We start from the raw sequence: 20,270 nt of genomic DNA on the forward strand, positions 1-20,270 counted from the left end.
ACCCAGGGGTACCATCCCCCTCATTTAAGATTATTCTGGGGTATGTTACTGCGGCACCCCGGCGTTTTCGGCGCATCAACGTCAACTTTTCAACATACCCCCGTCGCCGATAATTATTCGGCAAGTTACAGTTGCCGTCAAAGCATATTCCCAGCCCGAATTTTAAACCCATGACGTCCCTGCTCGAAGCGATTATTATTGGAAGGAAGTGTCCCACCCATACACTGCTCCGTTAACTACAGTGTAGATAATAAGTGGTTAAATTATACGAAAACCTTTTTTTTTTTTACATGGTTTTATTGCCCCCAACAAAACATTTGATCAAATGCGTCTTCTTGTCATGCATATCTATTTTTAGAATCACAGTGAATGCTTTGCATGTGTCCTTTTCCACTCTTTTGGGGTAACTAGCACTTACAAAACCTTCGGATTTTTGGCTTGCCATTCCACAAGGGCAGATGCTTCTTCATCTCTTGTCTCATGTCGTCTTGTGTCTCAACTATTACTTCCTTCCACTTACGAAAATCTAACCATGGATTTAGTCAGATGGTCCTGCGACACAGTCAACATGATTTTCTCAATGAGAGGAGCTGGTAGAGGGGGGTCGGCTTGCCCACTGAGTGGAGAGCGGCACATTAATGGAATTCTGATCATCGATGTCCTGCTGTTTGGACTTGGCAGTTCCTGTTTGGAAGTGAACAAGCTACCGTTTTTTTTTTCTGAGTAAACTCAATCTGCGCAAATGAACCCCCCCCCCCCCCCCCCAAAAAACGTGGAGATGTTGGCGTCGTCATGAAAATTTGATTGCCAATTTGGCTAATTGATGCCCTCTGAGTGGCACCCCAAGACTCAAGCGCGACTGATAATACTGTTCCAATAACAACGGTTATCTGGACTTTCTCTTGAAAGCGATGATGCCGGACGCTTGTCCATCACCCCTTCCACACTGTCCTGTGCTGTAAGTTTCTGTTTTCGCAGCCAGGGCCGTCTCCATCAACGAGACGATGTGTGTTGCCATGCTGGAAGGGACACGGACAGACTTTACGCTGACACAACTCACTACTCCGCACCATGCATACACATCACTGACAATTCACTGCCTTTGTCGGCTTTCCCCGTGATAGGCCTGAAGTGTCTTGGCTGCTAGACAGGGGCACTTGGGGGGCTGGGGTGTCACACTTTTTTCCTTCCCCTTCTTCCACATTTGTATGTCTTAAGAGTTCTGTTGTATGTACTGAATGTATGTGCAATTTGTTTTTGGTTTTTTTTTTTTCCCCCAGGCTCAAGCCACGCTCCCCTTCCAGGAGAATGGTTAGTCTGTCTTCGCCCCCCCCCCCCCCTATCTTTTCCTTCCCAATCTAAGATCTTGGGACAGTGAACAGTAAACCGCCAGGCTTCCCGTTCCGTCTCCCTCTGTTGGTCATTGTTATTTTTTGTTTCTTTGGATGGGTTGTCACGGAGACTACAAAGTCCTTGTGCGTTTTTATGTACTTGGCCAATAAGTCTGATTCTGATGCATTCAGTGACATTGCAACCAGCATTTGACCTTTCTTCCATGTAGCCTTGAACAGCGGAAAGCCACAAAATAAATACCGACACTCATGTTTTGTCATTTTCATCATGTGGGTGTGTGTGTGCGTGTTTAACTTGATGTGTGCCCCAAATTAACATGCCCACTCTGTCATAGAGAAAGATCAATTGATATAGAAGGCTTGAAGAATTGTGAAATATATATGACAGTAGCTTGTTAAGCGAATTGTGTCGCTAAGGACCACCATGTACACCCTGAATTGGTTGCCTGCCAGTCGCAGTGCAATGTGCACATTAAATGCTTACATTAGCTGACAGGCTCACACATTTCCAAGCTCTCCCCACAGTTTATGAATTTGCATTTCCAACAATGTGAAATCTGCCTTGCACAATGAATATGAACGTTAATGTAAAATCGTATCATTTTGGGGTGAAATGAAAACGTCTCAAAGCCACTTCATGGACTCATGCAGTTCTGCCGAACTGTTTGCAGTCTTTACAAAGTGACTGACTACATAGAAGTGGTCCGCAAAGGTTTCTTGTCACGCCTCTGTAGGTCAGAGGATTTATTTCAAGTGTTCAAGCTCAATCTAAAACTTTCAGTTCATGTTGCCATGGATGACGGCAATTCAATCCGTTATGAATGAGAATGTCAAAAACACGATGAACAATGTGGCTGAGCTTTAATGTATTTGTCCAAGTGTCAAATTCAATGGATGACAGTAGTGATGTATTTTCTTCATCATAAAATATTGAACATTTTAGAAATTGGACTCATACATACTTCTCAGCCACAACTTCTTGAGAGCTTGCAGAGCACATAAGATCGGTATTAAATGATTAGCCTTTACAAAAGAAGTCATGCTAATTAAAGTGTCAAAGAGGTATTCACTAATTGTTTTGTTATGGTTGTTGTGGTGTACAACTTTATTGCCCCATACGGTGCTGTGAAAAAACTATCTACTCTCTTCTCAAATTCCATTTTTCTTGCCTAGTTTCCCCCAATTTAAGATCATCAAACAAATTTAAATATGCGAAAAAATGAAAACCCAAGTAAAAATTAACTACAGCATTTCAACTGTTGTTTTATTTGATAAGGGCAAAAAAATGTTCACAGCTACCTGGCCCTGTGTAAAAAGTACTTGCCCCTTAACCCTTTCATGCCCCCTGTAACCTGATAACATGATAAGCTGTCCACTGTAATAACCGCTGTCCCTGAAAGGGTGAAATTACCGCTTGGACTTCAACAGTAAGAACTGAAATCATGCGCTTTCTAAAACTGGCAATGAGTCTTTCACATCTCTGTGGAAATATTTTGGCCCACTCTTCCTTGAAGAATTGCTTTAATTCGGTGACAGTGGAGGATTTCCTATCATGAATGGCCTTTTTAGGGTCATTCGTTTAGGCCACCCCAAAACCATCTTTTTTTTTTGGGAGGTTTTCAGAAGTTGACTTGACTGAGGTTTTGTTTTGGATCGTTGTCCTGTTGCAGAACCCAAGTGCGTGTCAGCTTGAAGTCACAAACCGATGGTGGGGCATGCTCATCATTTTCTGGCAAAGAGCAAAGGTCATAGTTCCATCATGCACACCAAGTCCCACAGGTCCTGAATGTTCTCTGAATTTGTGCAAACTGGCTCTCATTACGGTTTGCTGGAATCCTCAAGCTTTAGGAATGACTTTCGAACCCTTTCCAGAACGACGGATATCTATTACTTGATTTCACATCTGTTCATGAATTTTGGTTTGATTAATTTTGTTTTAGTTTTTAAGATCGTTTGACTGACTCAATTTTGTCAAAAAAGGTTCTATTGATGTCGATTGATTTCTTGGTTAAACACGTTTGGAGGCAATCAGGGTCAGTGAAAATGAACTCCGCTTTCCCCAAAGATTTCATTACCCTCGGTTAATTCGTGATTAACAAGGTGCACATTTACATTTGGATGATGATCTTAAACATTAAAGTGGGGAAACTGTGCAATAAAATTGGAATTTGACAAAAGGACACAATTTTCCAAGGCGCTGTACTGAAAAAAGCTGTTCCTAATATTTGGAACTCTCATATAACTGAGGGTAACCAATTATTAGGCACCACTCTCATTACGAGGTGACATCACTGAAAAACATAACACGTTACAGTTGAATGATAGTGTCATTTAAAACTGAGCTTTATCTGAGCAGAGCTGCCACTTTTAGTTCCTGGCATTCTTATTCTCATTATTATTACACGGTGTAAGTGGTTGTAATGTGGGTGGTTGGTGTATACCACACGTATCAAACCCAAGGCCCGGGGGCCAAATCTGGCCCGCCACATCATTTTATGTGGCCCGTGAAATCAAATCAACTTTCATGATGCTTGCTACAATCTCGACCAAAATTTAAAATTCTCATTTGTAATAAATAAGAGTGATACTGTAAGCATTTTCTTGTTAACAAACCCCTCATTTCAGTAACTTAAACAAAAGGTGAATAAACCGTTATTCTTGACTTCATTATATAATTTCATAACGGCCCTCGAAGGGAAACTGCAACTAAAATCTGGCCCGTGAAAAAAATGAGTTTGACACCCCTGGTGTATACTGTATAAAACGTTTTGTTTTTTTTCTCCAAAGTTTTGAAATGTGATTGTTTACACGCAGAAAAATCATTTTGTGCAGTCAACAAGAGAGCAACATCCCCTGTTGTATTTGGTTTATTTCAGCCTCTGTTTCATAAACCAGATAACAACATAGGCAGAAGTCACAGAGACAAACCTGATTGTTTTCAACTGTTCCTTTCACACTAGTTTAAGTCTCTTGCTTTCTGGACTAAAATCTTAAAACTCGATACGGGGACAATGCGAGCAAAGGTCCCGTTGCCAAAAAACGGTGGCTGAGTGTGTCTGTGTGTGTGTGAAAGAGAGAGAAAGAGGGGGACATGGAAGCGCAGAGAGGAAGCGCTCATTGGCTGATACTATCTTCTATACCCTGTCGTCCACGGGTCCATTCCTTCTCAGGCTAAAGCAAAGCTTGGTGTGTCTGGTGTGAAGGGTTGAAGATGGAATTGGAAGGAATAGGAGGGGCATCCATTTTGAAGTGGTGTGTGTGTGTGTGTGTGTGTGTGTGTGTGTGTGTTTGCGCGCGCGTGTGCATGACAGTGTATGAAACTAAGGCGTTCACATTTCTTTTCCATCTACCTCAGCCAGACCAAGGCACACAAAATACAAACGGGATTAAAACAGCATTGCAAAACAAAGAGAAAAAGGATCAAATAAAGTAAAACCTAAAGCAAAGTTGAAGCCCCCCCGCCGTGAAGAGGCACAATGTTGGTCATCCTTTGGATACCAAACGTGTGTGCTCTTCAGTCATGAGGCTTTTGAGGTACCTGAGTGAGGTTTGGGGATTAAACCTGAACATGAGACTTAACTTCATTATCAAGAAAACACTGGGTTTAAAAAAAAAAAAAAAAAAAAAAAAAGTCCAAAGCGCAGAGCGGAGGCGACTACATGACAAAAGTACATAGCACTCAGAGTGCACCAGTAGCCTAATGAGCATGTCGAGGGCTTTCTGAACCTCTTCCAATTCATTTGTAGTTATTAGATGGAGCTTTGACTCATCATTCGGGCAATGAGAGTTTGCCCTGATTATTTTGAGCATGAAACATGCACAGAAGCAAAGAGAACAGTCCCATTTTTTCTAAAATATGATTGGCACACTGAGGGCGGACAACTCAGGATGAGGGCTTCTTACGGGCATCACTTTTTGTGCAAAGCTGTGGGGGGTGGGGGGGTTGCATATGCCAGTGGAACACGTGTACGCGCGCGCACACACATGCAAACGTAGTACATGTGGCTCACTGATGAGTGGGACAAAAATGAGTTCATCATCGCCATCCTTCCACGTGTTGAGGAAGGACTCGGGAGTCCACGTGCGGGGTCCTCAGGGTGACCACCTCCACCTTCAGGTGGCGTTTCAAAGGTCATTCAGGTAATGAAGCTCGATGCCAAGCCAGAAAGAGCTCCAGTGATGAGCGGGTACCGCTTCTTTAAAATACAACCTCTCTTCATCTCTATTTAAATATACACACTCCTCAGCATTGCCAAGTCTACAATCATAAGCTTTATAACAAGAATAAACAAGGATCAGGATAATTATTATCATCGTAATAATAATAGATGTTTGTCAGCAGCCAACAGTGGAACATTCGTGAGGGGGATTGCATATGTACAACGCCATGTACACTCAGGATCAAGTTCTCTGAAGTCATAGTTGGGCGGGAATTTTGGTAGTGAAAGTGGGCGTGGGAGCGGCTCGGGTGTGCTGGAGATGAACGCCGGCGTGTTATCTGAGCCTCTTCTCAGCGGAGTAGATGGACATGTAGTAATCATTGCTACCCACTGCTAGGTGGGGCTGAAGGGAGACAAAGGAAAAGGAGACAACCTCATGTCAACGTGTTGCCTTTACAGCGCTCTACATCGTCACATGACACCAGGGGTGAATTTTGCCGATCACTTCCTTCTTGGCGAAGAGCAAGTTGCGCAAGAACTAAAACTGTCACCTGAAATATTAGGCAAGTTCATTCAAAAGTTGACAGGAATGTCAAATGAAGGTCACAAGTGAAGGTTACGATCGTGTAGTTGAGGTTCTTCTTGAAGTTTCACCTGAAAGCCAAATACCTCTTACCTTGTGTGAGTGGATATAGAAAGTCTACAGACCCCCCCGCCCCTGTTCAAATGCCAAGTTTTAGTGATCGTTTCAAACGTTTTGCCACCATTAATGTGACCTATAACCCGTAAAACTGTCATTCCAAAACACAAAAATGTTTTTAGAGTTAAAAAAATAACCAAAAAAAAACCCTCAGCTATGGTGGCACAAGTGTGTATCCCCTTTTAACTGGGGACGTGGTTGTGTTCAGAATGAACCAATCACATTCAAACTCAAGGCAAGCAGGAGTTGGCACGCACCTGACAACATTTAAAGTGCCTTTGATTATCCCGCCCCCTCCCGCAAAAAAAATAAAATAAATAAAAGTTTTAGATGTTTTAGTGGGCTTTTCCTGACATTTTCCTTTTTCAAGCAGAAGCGTTCAAGTTCTGTGCTAACACTATATTTGGGACTATTCATAAAGCATTGATTGGATGGAAGCCGGTGAATGAACGGATTATTACAGCAAGGCTCTACACCAGATATGCCAAAGTAACCATCGTACAAGTCTATGCCCCAACCGAAGCTGCCTCAGCGGACGATAAAGACACCTTCTACAACCAGCTCCAGACCGTGCTTGAGGAGATCCCCAGACATGACATCAAAATGCTGATTGGAGACTTCAACGCAAAACTGGATAATGACAGAAGGGGCCTGAATGCCACAGTTGGACCACATGGGTCTGCAGGCTCCACGAACGACAACGGGGAGAGACTGTTGATGCTAACCAGTACCAACGGCCTCAGCATTGGCAACACCTTTTTTGAGCACAAGCGGATCCACAAAGTAACCTGGGTTTCACCTGGTGGCGGGACCCAGAACGAACTGGACTACATCTGCATCAACACAAGGTGGCGCTCGTCATTGCTCGACGTTCGCTCCCACAGAGGTGCAGATGTGGGTTCAGACCACTTCCTTGTGGTGAGTAAAATCAAGCTGAAGCTGAAGAAGGTGAAAAGGGTGCAGCCCAAGAGACCTTACGCAGTGGACAAGCTAAAGGATAACAACATCTCAGAAAGCTTCTGTGAGGAGTTGAGTAGGAAGCTCAAGGTATCACAACACCTTGCAAACATTGAGGAGCAGTGGAGTATGTTCTCTTGTGCCATTGCTGAAACTGCAGAAGCAGTTATCGGCAGAAAGAGGGGTACCAACAAAGAGAGATGGATAACAGACAACACCTGGAAGTTGATTGATGAAAGGAAAGTGGCCAAGATAAAAAGAGAACAAAAGAGGAGGCTCTGGAGCTGGAGGATGGAAGACGAGGAGTACAGGCGCTTGGACAGGGCAGTGAAGAAGAGTTGCAGGAAGGATAAAAGACAGTGGCTAGAAGAGAAAGCAAGAGAGGCACAGGAAGCAGCCGAGAACAACAACACGACGACCCTATACAAGATCGTGCGGGAGCTAACCAACTCCAGGAGCAGCTCTAGCGTGCCAATCAGGAGCAAGGATGGCAGGACACTTCTATGCGACGAGGAGCAAGAAGCAAGATGGCTGGAACACTTCAGGGAGGTTCTCAACCAACCAATGCCTCCCGTGCTCTTCAATTTCGTCCAAGAGACACCAGCTCTAGCTCTAAATATTACATCGAAAGAGATATCCGAGACTGAGGTTGCCAGAGCAATCAAGGGCCTTAAGAACAACAAGGCACCGGGACTCGATGAGGTAGCTGCCGAGATGTTGAAACACGGCCAAGACGCTGTTGTGGAGAGCCTTACCCACCTGTTCAACCTGATTTGGCATGCTGAAGAGGTTCCTGCCGACTGGAGACGTGGGGTCATTGTCACGCTTCCTAAGAAGGGAAACCTCGCAGACTGCAATAACTGGCGGGGCATTACACTGCTGTCAATCCCCAGCAAGGTATTCTGCAGTGTCCTGCTACATCGCCTTAAAGATGAAGTGGATAACATCTTGAGGGAAGAGCAAGCCGGTTTCAGGAAGGGAAGGTCTTGCGCCGAACAGATCTTTACCCTTCGAAACATCATAGAGCAGTGCCAAGAACTTCAGACACCACTCATGATCAACTATATCGATTTCAAGAAAGCCTTCGACAGCATCCACCGGGAGTCACTGTGGCAGATCGTCCAGCTGTATGGTGTACCCCTCAAGTACATCAACATCTTCAGGTCATTGTACCACAACTCAACCTGTTGTGTCAAAACCAACAGTGGCACAACTGATGATTTTGACATTGTCACTGGTGTAAGACAGGGTTGCATTCTGTCACCCCTACTCTTCATCATCATAATTGACTTTGTGATGAGGAAGTCCATCACAGGGGAAGAAGTTGGTATCAAGTGGGGAGGGAGCAGACTAGCTGACCTGGAATTTGCAGATGATTTGGCTCTGTTAAGTCACACCCAGCCCGCACTCCAGGAGTTGACCAACAATCTGCATGAGCATGGAGTTAAGGTCGGTTTACGAATTAGCCAGGAAAAGACCAAGGCCATGGCCGTCGGACAGCACCAACACCTTCAACCACTCACTCTACACCAACATGACATAGAGTACATTGACAGCTTCACATATCTTGGGAGTAACATCTCAAATACAGGTGGTGTGGAGAAAGACGTCAACAGTAGACTTGGTAAAGCTGCGGGAGTGTTCCAACGCCTCCGCAACATCTGGTCATCGAAAGCCATCACTACGACCACCAAGCTACGCCTCTATATGTCAGTGGTTATCCCAACAGCGATTTACGCCTGTGAGACATGGATGAAGACATGGATGAAGACAGCCAACATTACCAACAAGTTAGATGTCTTTCATCGGCGTTGCCTGAGATCCATCCTGAGGATCTCATGGAGAGACCACATCACCAACGAGGAGGTGATGAAGAGGGCAGGAGTGGCTGAACTGTCAGACATTGTCTCTGAAAGGAGAAGGAAAATGATCGGCCACGTACTCCGGCTGCCAAGAGAGAGACCGGCAAGTGTGGCCATGGACTGGATGCCAGAGGGTGGAAAGAGGAAGAGAAGTAGGCCAAAGAAGACGTGGCGACAGACTGCCAAAGAAGACCTCAGTGAGATGGGTGTCAGCTGGCATGGAGCAAGAAAGGTCGCCAGTGACCGGAACAAATGGAGGAGGCTCGTCGCCCAATGTTCCAAATAGGAGCGGGCGGAACTAACTAACTAACTAACTATTCATAAATCCCTCCATCTTGTCTAAGGTCCGAGTTCCATCTGAAGAAACACCGCCTCAAAGCATGATGCCACAACCACCGTGCTTCCGTGTGGGTTCGGTGTTCTTTTGGAAATGAGCAGTGTGATGTTTCTGAAAAACATACCGTTTGGAATGGAGATTTGGTTATTGTCTGACATTTTTTATAATGTAGTTATTTTTAGAAATTTTGCCCGTAAAAACCAAAAAGATAAGCAAGGAGCAAACATAATATTGCTCATCACCAAAAGAATATGATGCGTGAATTTCAGCTGGAATTTTGTCCTCAGGCAAGAAAGACGGAGGCAACAGTTGGGAATAGCTGTCAACGTGAGCACAAAAGCATCAAGGCTTCTGCTTGGAAGTGAAAATGATGTCAGGAAAAGCCTCCTAAAACACCAGAAATGTATTTAGGGGTTGGTTGGCACTGTGAACAATGGTGTGTATGAGCTGAATTCTGAAGTCAGTCACATTCATCTTATGGGAGGATGGGCACAATTGCGCAACCACATTATTTTCAGTCGTTTATTTTTACTTACTTGAGTTGGACAGACGATAGGCTAGATTCCTGGTGGAAATAGATCTTTTTTTGTATCACAAAACCTGACATTTAAGCAGGGGGTATGTCGACTTTTTCTACCCACTGCACTATGAGCTGTTTCAATGTTTGCCTGAAGACCGAGTCAGAGAGAGACGGAGTTCTGTTTCTGCGGCAGTGACGTCATCTGAATGTGTCAATTGTCCCGTGCCGATGTCGATCACGACCGCCGTGTTCAAGCAGGTGAAGTCAGAATTTCAGTAAATGTAAGTCTCAAAACACTTTGAGGCCACATTTCAGAATCAATGTAAACCAAAGCATGGCAGTCACTGAGCATGGCGTCCTGTGCCGTCGGGATGTATGTCGGGATCATCGTAAATCGAAGACCTCCTGTACTGCGTCTTCTGACTGACACGTATCGACGTGCCAATGATTGAATGAACAGTGACTGACAAGCCAGCCACTGACTTCAATTATACATGACATTTGTTGCATGCGTTTCCAAGACAGACACCATTTGATGAAGTGCAAAAGGAGAACTTGGAGTCACGTTACCCAATGGGGATGGAAGGCTAAACAGCTGATGGCCCCGATTCTTTGTCCCATAAAGCCGTCGTAGTATTTGATGTTGCTGATCACATCACCGTTGGCGTTATAAACCGCAATGAACTGGTTCATCGAGCCGCTGCGGGGCAGAAACACATACAGGTATGGCTTAATGCGGATCAAGTCAACTTGATTGTCAATATGCTCTATGTGCAACATACAGCACAGATGACATTTCTTTCCTCTCAACCACAGTGCAACCACAGGAGAGAGAGGAGCCGCTGCGGGTACCCGCCATCAACAGAACAGTTAACATAAAATAACAAAATAATATAACATATATATAAAACAAAATAATGGCCCGGTGGTTAGCGTGTCGACCTCACAGTGCAGAGGTACCAAATTCAATTCCAGCTCCGGCCTCCCTGTGTGGAGTTTGCATGTTCTCCCCGGGCCCGCGTGGGTTTTCTCCGGGTACTACGGTTTCCTGCCACATTCCAAAAACATGCATGGCAGGCTGATTGACCACTCGACATTGTCCCTTGGTGTGAGTGTGGGCGTGGATGGTTGTTTGTCTCCGTGTGCCCTGCGATTGGCTGGCAACCGGTTCAGGGTGTCCCCTGCCTACTTCCCGAAGACAGCTGAGATAGGCTCCAGCAACCCCCGCGGCGACCCTTGTGAGGATTAAGCGGATCAGAAAATGGATGGATGGATGGATGGATAAAACAAAATAAAATAAAAAGATAAAACTAATTTTACATTTTGCTAAAAAAAGTACCTTAAGCTTACCATGTGTTTATTATTATTATTATTATTACTAATATTATTAGTGTTAGATTATAGACAGTAGTTGTGGAGAAAACTCAACTCAATTGTATTACAGAGCACTTTAAAACAACTACCGCTGTAGGCAAAGTGCTGGATATGGAGCATTGAAAACAGTCAACAGAACATGGAAACTCCGGACAGGAAGGCTGCGATTTAAACCTGAGACTTCATGACTGTGAATCAAATAGGCTCACTGGTACACCCAATTACCAAAAAAAAAAAAAAAAAAAAAAATAGACCAAGACTCACCAAGCGAACAGGTTAGCCTGTGGGTGGATGTCGAGCGCTGTTAACCCCTTCACTGTCTGTAGCACGTTAACAGAGTCTGGCGTGCGGGGCTCAAAGAATCGAACGTCTCCATTGACACTGGCGGGAAAAAACAAACGTTTAGCGTGGGACACAACCCGGACATGTTCTGTCTTCTACAAGCTGCAAAGAAGAGAATATGTGTACCTAACGCTGATGATGTGTCCATCTGTGTCCTTCTGCAGGTGAGCTCTGACCACCCAGGCGCCGTGCTCTCTGTAGGTCATGATGCGGCTGTGGACACATCCAAATAAGTCTCTTCACATTTCACAGCTGGATCAACCAAGAGCAGCAAGAACACATTAGATCAGGGGTGCGCAAACTACGGCCCGCGGGCCGGATCCGGCCCGTTGGTCTTTTTAATCCGGCCCGCCGAAGATTGGTGCACAATTAAGGTTTGATTGCATTCATTTTGTTTGGACTTGTAATGACAGGTATTTCAACACCAGGTGGTGCAGTTACTTCAAGTTGCAGAGCACAGGGAGGGAGGGGAAGACGAAGAAAGAGGGAGAGAGTAATGACCATGGAAGGGAAAGTGAAATGTATCTGATTAAACGAAGCGGGTAACAAAGTACGAAAGATTCAGGAGACGCCTGGAGTCGGAAAGACTCAAATCTACGAGACTTTGAAAAACAAGGAAGCGATTCTTACTCAGTCCGATTCTGGCAATTTCCATGCTCGTGGCTCGAGTAAATGAACATTTCCTAGAATGGTTTGATTGTTATCATGTTAAAAACTTTCCGCAAACTGGACCGCTAATAAGAGTCGGAGAGCAGTCAAATGTGTAGAGCGTGAACAACAGGGGGCTCAGTACACATCCTTGAGGAGAACCGGTGCTGAGTGTGATGGTGGAGGAGAATGTTACGTCATTACTGGCATACAAAGACATTGTGCTATCTTCTTTATTTTCTATTTCTATTTCTAACTTTTGGCCCGGCCCTCCACAATATTTTCTGCTTCTCATTTGGCCCCCCCGGGAAAATAATTGCCCACCCCTGCATTAGATATATGTTACATAATACAGTCGGAAGTGCCCTCTGAAAAGGGGAGAAAGCAGGAATTTAAAAAAAAATTGGAGTACTTTGCCCCGCACATGGAACAACGTGGGACTCCGCGGTCTTCAATGGATTCATCAAGTAACCGTGCCAAAGAGTGCTACAGACAGGGAAGGCCAAATAGAAGCATGTAGAAAGGTCACAGAGACATAATGCCTTCGCTCAGGTCACCGATCTAATTGTGTGTGCCAGAGGCCTAATATAGCAGAACTAATTCAAATCATTTTATTCAGACAAAATCAGTGCTCTGATACTACCTTGTGGCATCTTCTTACCAATGAACTATGTTCAAGTGTGTTAAGGAGTTTCATTTTGACATAAGAAGTGCTTTGCCGCTAGCCAGTGGGATCTACAGGCACTTTTGAAACTTTTCAGGGTGAGCAGCAGTTAGATTTTTTTCAATTCACAGCAGTGCTTTGTGGGCCCGAACCATGCAAATTAATAAGGTACTGTACTGTATAATCACATCTGAAAATGACATAGATGGTACTGAAACCTATGTGATGAAAAACAAATCGCAACAGCATGTTTAACTTTTATGATGCGCAAATGATCGCGTGAGGGTTGAAGACCTTCTTCTCAAGCACGCACAGGTCGTTTGGTGGGTAGGAAGTGTAATGGCGGCGTAAAAACACCAGGTGGCACTGTGGCACCACAAAAAGAAAACCAAAGCCCTTGAGCTCTTATTTGCCTTCTCCGATTTTAAGCATCAAGGCAGGACAACATTTGACTGAATAAACAATGAAATACTGTCAACAATTATTTCAGACCTGACCTGTATCGAAATGGAGAACTACTGTCCTTGCTTGAGTGGGATCTCATAAATCACTGTACCCTGACTAAAATATTTATGGAGCACTTTGTGTTTGGGCTTTCTTCCCTCCCTTTGGGACAGAAATGAAAATGATATTTAACCAACGAAGGGGGCTCAAAGTCACCAGGGTCCATTAAAAAGAGGTGGCAATCCTGGGGGGGCTACAGCACTCTATATAATACATTTAGATTAGGACAGTGAATAATATAGTGTCCTGTAGGTGTGAATGAACAATTAAACTGCTATGAGTGTTCCGAAATTTATTTAAATAAAATGAAGAAGAAGAAGAAAAAAGCACAGAAATTAAACCATAAATTAACAGGAGGAACAGAGAGTGAAGCCACCGTGAAATAAACGCTTCTCCCTTTAAGTAGTAGCAAAAGAAGATTCCTAAAGCGGACTTTTATGAGGGGCGATAATAATCTATTTGACCTTCACTTCCACAATAGGGTGAGACGTTTTGCACTGAGAGAAAAGCAATGAGCGAGTGTACTTTACCATTCGTTTGGACCCATTCTCCGATCGAAGACTCGTACGGAGCCGTCCCCGAGACCGGCGACAATGAGCGAGCGCTGGGAATCACAAGACAGGCTGGTCACACAGCTGTCCGCTCCTGTCGGGATGTCCTGGTGCGCAAACACAGCAAATGACAACGTGAGAAGAAAGCCACCACGTTGACAGAGTGCTCATCGGCACCATAGGTTATGGAACCAGCCCTTAGTCTAATGGTGGCTTTTTTTTCATTTGTATTTCAGGAATTGCGTCAGTACAGCGATTCTCTGCACGGTTGCAATTTTATTTTGAAAAATATCACCCATTATTTGCTGGAAAAAAATGCCACATTCCCTGTTTTGTGCTTAAGCCAAAGGACTAAAACTATTACTTTGGTACCAACTTGTGAAATCTTGGTGTTGAGGAAGGGTGTGAGTTGAGGAGTTTCATTTCGACAAAAGTCACTATTTGCCACCAGTTTGATGCTTCTATCGGCAACTATCGACCCTCGGGGTCGGGGGGTCAAGAATTACTTGCAGATTTTTGCCGTTCACGCGGGGGTCATTTCTGTCTCCCACAAGCAGCGGGGCAACGATGCAGCACGTCAAGGTCGGATGACTCACAAAGATCAGATCAAAAGAAAGAAGTGGCACAGTCCAAAAGTTAACTTTTAAATCTTTCTTTGAGGTTTCGTCGATGAACAATGTGACCACTTATTGCACTTTCATACGTTTGTTTAGGTGGTCTGGTCTGACATTTCTCCCCGCTGATTTGAATGAGGACAAAATCCGTATTGCTTTTTTTTTTCATGATGGCCACACCTCTATTGCACTATATTTATATTATGCTTAATGGGCCAGCCTGTCGCTGTAGTTCAAATTTCCAGCTGCGTGTTTCAGCTGCACTGGCAAAGTTTTAAACACATCTGAAGACACTGGAATCTCCCCCAAATTGGAACGGTATCACTTCCATCATGCGGTGGAAATCCATTCCAGTGGAACGGAAAAAGATAGAGTGCCACACACCTGAACCTTCATCTCTCTGTCAGTGTCCCAGATTCGAATAACTCGAACATCTCCAGACGTCATAAGGAGACCAGTCTCTTGCTCCCAGTCTACAACCATGCCGGCACCTGGGGAGAAAATGACACCGTCGCTGATGGAGCAGCTACACAAACTTGGAACTCTGAAGACACATCAAGACAAATTCAACCCCAGTAGAAGGCGACTTTTACCACACTTACAACGTTCACTACAACTACAAATTGAAGTGACACTTTTGAAACCATTTACTTAATTCCGAAGGCAAGGCGCATAAACAAATACGGAACCAGGCTGTTCTTTCTGTCTCATGCAAATCACAACAAACAAAATAAAAACAACAACCCACACATGGTTTATAATCTGAATGACAGAAGTAAGAAGTATTGCGAAGTATCAAGAGACTTCCATCCGTCCATTTTCCGATCTGCTTATCCTCACAAGGGTCGCGGGGGTTGCTGGAGCCTATCCCAGCCATCTTCGGGCAGTAGGCGGGGGACACCCTGAAACGGTGGCCAGCCAATCGCAGGGCACATCGAGACAAACAACCATCCGCGCTCACACTCACACCTCGGGACAATGTTGAGTGGTCGATCAACCTACCATCCATGTTTTTGGAATATACCCGGAGAAAACCCACGCAGGCCTGGGGAGAACATGCAAACTCCACACAAGGAGGCCGGAGCTGGGATTGAACCCGGTACCTCTGCACTATGAGGTCGACGCACTAACCACTGGAACACCGGGCCGCCCAAGAGACTTCAAATATTTTACTAAATGAGGATAATAACTAAGTCACAGTATTCAAAGAGCAACCAATGCCATCTGGCGTGCTCAACAGTCCAGCAGTGAGTGCGACAACACCATTTTTGGCCCGCTCGGAACAACTTCCTCCAGCAAAAGTTCACTAACAGCTTCAACTTTGCCATTTTAGTGTGACTGCTGTGTGTTCGGCGAGCATCTGTTGAACAAATGAAAACGCAAAATGCATGCTCCCCAGTGGCCCGACAATCTGCTCGAGCAGCTTTGAGGCCTGATGGCGAGCAGCTCTCACCTGCTTCGCAAGCATGCCCATTAGGACCAGATGTAAAACATCGGCCTTATGACACTTTGCGCTAAGTCTGCCCAAAATAATATTCAGACCCACTGCTCTGAGCATTGTGCGGGGCTCAGACAGGATCTTCAATAAGGGGGATTCATGCAGATCCAGCGAGTCTGCTCAGGTTTGTAGATACTCGAACAGGAAGGCTGAAGCACGGGCTGAATATAAAGCAAAGAGGTTTCTGGCATCCGTCGAAATCTTGGAGCGGGAACATTGGAAGTACTTCAACCCTACATTTTAGTCACGCTTCTCTTTGCCTCACCGCAGACGCTATGGCAACCGCACTCTTCCAGCTCAGCTTGAAACTCGTGAAATGAATCAGGCGTTGTTTCTTTCTGCGATGAATTATTTCCTCTCGGTTTCTTCTGCAATCAGTAACCACGCCGAGCCTTCACGCCAATGTCGGCATTTTGTAATTTGCCACAAATAAGAGGACGCGGCACGACAGAACGAGGCCTCCATCACTCTTATGAAAGCTTCCGCCTCCTTTATGAGTCGTGACTTCGCTAAGCTGAAACATCTGCGGAGCGGGCCTGTCTTTCTCCTGCTCTACTTTGCCTTTGGTTGTCAGGAAATCCCAGGTCCCATGCGGCAGATTCGATTCCCCCACTGTGACATCATCCGGCCCGCTAAGGCATCACACCCTCGGTAATCAGGGCATGGGTGGGCGGGGGGGGGGGGGGGGGGATTGCATGTTGGGAAGAAAAAAAAAGCTCACAGAAGCGTGCTCAGCGAGCGACACATTGGCAGCCGCATGGGGGGCACTTTTGATGCTGGTTCAACTCAGAGGCAACGGGAAGAGAGAAGAGAGAGCAGGCGTTGGTTCCCTTTGAAGCTGGCAGCTCCGTGATGAGGGAATGCGGGCTAGAGTGAGATAGATGGAGGCCAGGAGATTCCCTGACACAAAAACATGCAATTTCTCTGCAACGAGGGGAAAAACCTCCACTACATTCCGCATGGAAGCGTTGTTTCTCCTTATTTTACAAATAGCTCAACAATCCTGGTTTTCTCTTGTTGCTGCAACGTAACCAAGACCAATCCAATCGAACCAATCCACCGACTTGCGCGAAATCAGAGAAGCTCTTGCCGCGCAAGTGGCCACTGCCTGGCATTGCAGCTCCACAGCCAATTAAGTAGCGTTTTCCCTTTCCCAATCCGGTTGTGTATTGTACTAAAACCGAATAAAATGGGCATTTGTCATTCATTTACCAAAGGGGGTCACAAACATTTGATTCAATACTCTGGAGTCGGTCATGACTAATTTGATGGAAAATGGAACATCTGCGGAATCTCAAACGCAGCAGAACTCAAGCAAATGTCATTCTGATAACAGATCCATTTTCAGAGCAGTTTAAACAAACAAACAAATAAAACACCATTGTCAAGATTCTCTGCTCCGATTTATGCAAGTGCCTATCCATGAGGCTTTTGGCTACATGTCTTTTTAAAAAAAAAAATTTTTAAGGTCAGCATTTTCTTAGTATTAGTTGACATTTAGTCGTGTATGTATCTCATTATATGGACGGCCGGGTGGCCCAGTGGTTAGCGCGTCGACCTCACAGTGTAGAGGTACCGGGTTCAATTTCAGCTCCGGCCTCCCTGTGTGGAGTTTGCATGTTCTCCCCAGGCCCGCGTGGGTTTTCTCCGGGTACTCCGGTTTCCTCCCACATTCCAAAAACATGCATGGCAGGCTGATTGAACACTCCAAATTGTCCCTAGGTGTGAGTGTGAGCGTGGATGGTTGTTCGTCTGTGTGTGCCCTGCGATTGGCTGGCAACCGCTTCAGAGTGTCCCCCGCCTACTCCCGAAGACGGCTGGGATAGGCTCCAGCACCGCCCGTGACCTTAGTGATGATAAAGCGGATCGTAAATGGATGTATCTCATTAACTGTTATAGCAGGGGTTGTTGGAAGTATGATCACACTGGTCAATAGCAAATGTTCATCATAGATGGCTATCTGTGTCCCGAAACGTATTTTTGACACTGATTGAAAAAAATGTCTCGACTCCCCACCACCACGTTGAGATGTTTTCATTTTGTATTTTTAAGTTTGACCTATAAAAGCTGGATGGATTTACCATATGTCGCAAAAGAAAATGATTCCACCTATTGCTGAACCTAACCCTTAAATTCAGAAATCTTACTCCCGTAAATATATTGCACGACAGCGTATGTTAATATTTGTCATTTTAGCACTAATCATTTTGGCTTTTGGACTGTCTCTTTTCTCAATTGGCGAGGCACTTTGGGCATTCATTTAAAAAAACTGTGAATAATTATCATTCCTCCCAAGTTTGGTGACACCATTTTTCATTATTTTTTCCTCTTGTCTATAAATCGATTTCACCTTTTAATCGTACATAGCAGACCCTCTCTGCTTCTCGGTCCACCCTTCCATCAAAAGATTGAACAGCAAAGTTCTGCTGGTCAGCCTTCAACAATACATTGTGCCAAAGCGGACCCATGAGTTTTGTCTATTGACCACATCAGTCAGTCTCCTAAAATGAGAATTCTGACTTGGAAGGAACACACCTTTGTGAGTCTGACAAGGAGTGAGTTCCTCACCCAGAAAATCAATAGAGATGCGGAGAACGGAGCCGGTGCTGAAACAGCTGGAAACAAAGAATGTGGCCAATGTTTCCTCACGATCACTGTTTGGATTTCGGGCTTGCTGATGCGCTCCGAGGGAGTTTTTCAGCATTACCGCTGCTCACGATCAAACGTTTTGCCCCCAATAATGCTATCGCAAACAGTATGGCTAACCCACGCAGAGTGTCTTTTCTCTTGTTGAATCATGGAGATAAGGGTGAGACACGACAACAGCAGTTGTGGTTGATGATCTTGTTCCTGCGCCAAATCAAAGATCCATTTATCTCTTCCTTTTGCGTGAACGTCTTTGTTCTTCCCCACCTCTGTGGACACGGCGGTACGCTCTATTCTTATTCTGCACCATTATCTCGAATGATGGACTTGCTCCTCCAAACAGTGGAGCTCATTAAACCGTGCGGCTTCCTCGCTGCCTCCCTCCGTTTCATCCTGTTTGCTTTGAAGACGCCTTCGAGGGCTCCTGCAAGAAGCCTTCTCCAGGATTACTCTGGACTTTCCCAGCACGCATGTGCCTCTAATACGAGATGACGTTACTTATGAGTATGCTCCGACACTTCACTGCCATGACATTTATCTCGACATTATATGACCGGATTGGCATTCTGAGGGGCAAAGAGGTGCGAGTGACGTGTGGAGTTGACAGTGGCCCTGCCAAATGAAGACTCAATGACTTGATTAAGCTGGACAAAGGGCAAACCATTTGGATTATTCCGAATAAGGAATGCCTTCCTGCTTCTTTAATATTCAGCAGCACTTCAGGGGACCGTTCAAAACCAATTGACGCTAAATCTTATCTTGGGCGCATCACTTATTTTCTACAATTTCCTTGAGTACAATTGGCAGAATATATAACCCAAAATTAAGACGATGCTCTGCCAACTCTTGACGGTGAAGAAATAGTTCATATCAAAATAGTTGTGCAAGATACTGGCAACGGCAACCTTCTTAGAGGTAGCGATGTACCCATCCGATGGCGGGATTTTCAGCTGATCCGGTACTGGCTGGAAAAGATGGGTTTAATTTTCGGAACATTTTCAGCGACAAAATAATCAAAATGTGCAAATATCTTGCTCAACAGAAAAATACTATCTTTATTTTATGTTTCACTGTTTATCCCCCCCCCCCCCTTTTTTTTTAAAGTGGCAATGCAGGGAGGAAGACGCCACGTCTCCTCCGCGGTGCACGGCTCTTCTGCAGGCAGAGTGAGAGCGGTAGGTTTGTCTTCAGCTCTTGCTTGGAGGAGAAAAAGCCGAAAGAAGTTCCTAAATAAGTCTGCCTTACCTGATATCAAGACGCCTCCTCGCTAAAACTGAGTTTTTTTTTCTTTTATGAAGGAACATTTGAGTTGAATGTATGGAACATCAAGATGTTTTCATTTAATATTTGTGTGTTTCATATATTTGTTTTCCTGCAAAGTGGAGGTGCCGTCATTTATAATTTACTACACAGGTTGAGAATTATTCTTTTGCTGTATCTCCTGTCTACCAAGTTCATTTATTTCGTTGTAAAAGTACCCAGGATCCCGCTCATAGTCCTACCACCCCATCAACAAGAGCGTTAATACCTTAGCTCCAAGA

At 44.9% G+C, this 20,270-nt stretch overlaps 1 protein-coding gene across 2 annotated transcripts in view; it reads right to left on the reverse strand.

Annotated features, from left to right (window-relative positions):
- Positions 1-4,203: 4,203 nt before the first annotated feature.
- The window catches only part of rptor (regulatory associated protein of MTOR, complex 1), a 163,999-nt gene continuing 147,932 nt past the window's right edge, over positions 4,204-20,270 (reverse strand). For both annotated transcript variants that reach the window (XM_086120522.1, XM_086120521.1), the window contains exons 31-36: positions 14,970-15,076; positions 13,951-14,078; positions 11,731-11,817; positions 11,527-11,643; positions 10,459-10,588; positions 4,204-5,915 (exon numbers count right to left, since the gene is read on the reverse strand). In XM_086120522.1, coding sequence (XP_085976648.1) covers positions 5,847-5,915; positions 10,459-10,588; positions 11,527-11,643; positions 11,731-11,817; positions 13,951-14,078; positions 14,970-15,076 — 638 coding nt within the window. In that variant the 3' untranslated portion in view covers positions 4,204-5,846. The remainder of the gene's footprint in view (positions 5,916-10,458; positions 10,589-11,526; positions 11,644-11,730; positions 11,818-13,950; positions 14,079-14,969; positions 15,077-20,270) is intronic.

Source organism: Hippocampus guttulatus, chromosome 9 (assembly GCF_054856545.1).
Source record: "Hippocampus guttulatus isolate MCC_2025c chromosome 9, RoL_Hgut_1.0, whole genome shotgun sequence".
Taxonomy (NCBI): Eukaryota; Metazoa; Chordata; class Actinopteri; order Syngnathiformes; family Syngnathidae; genus Hippocampus; species Hippocampus guttulatus.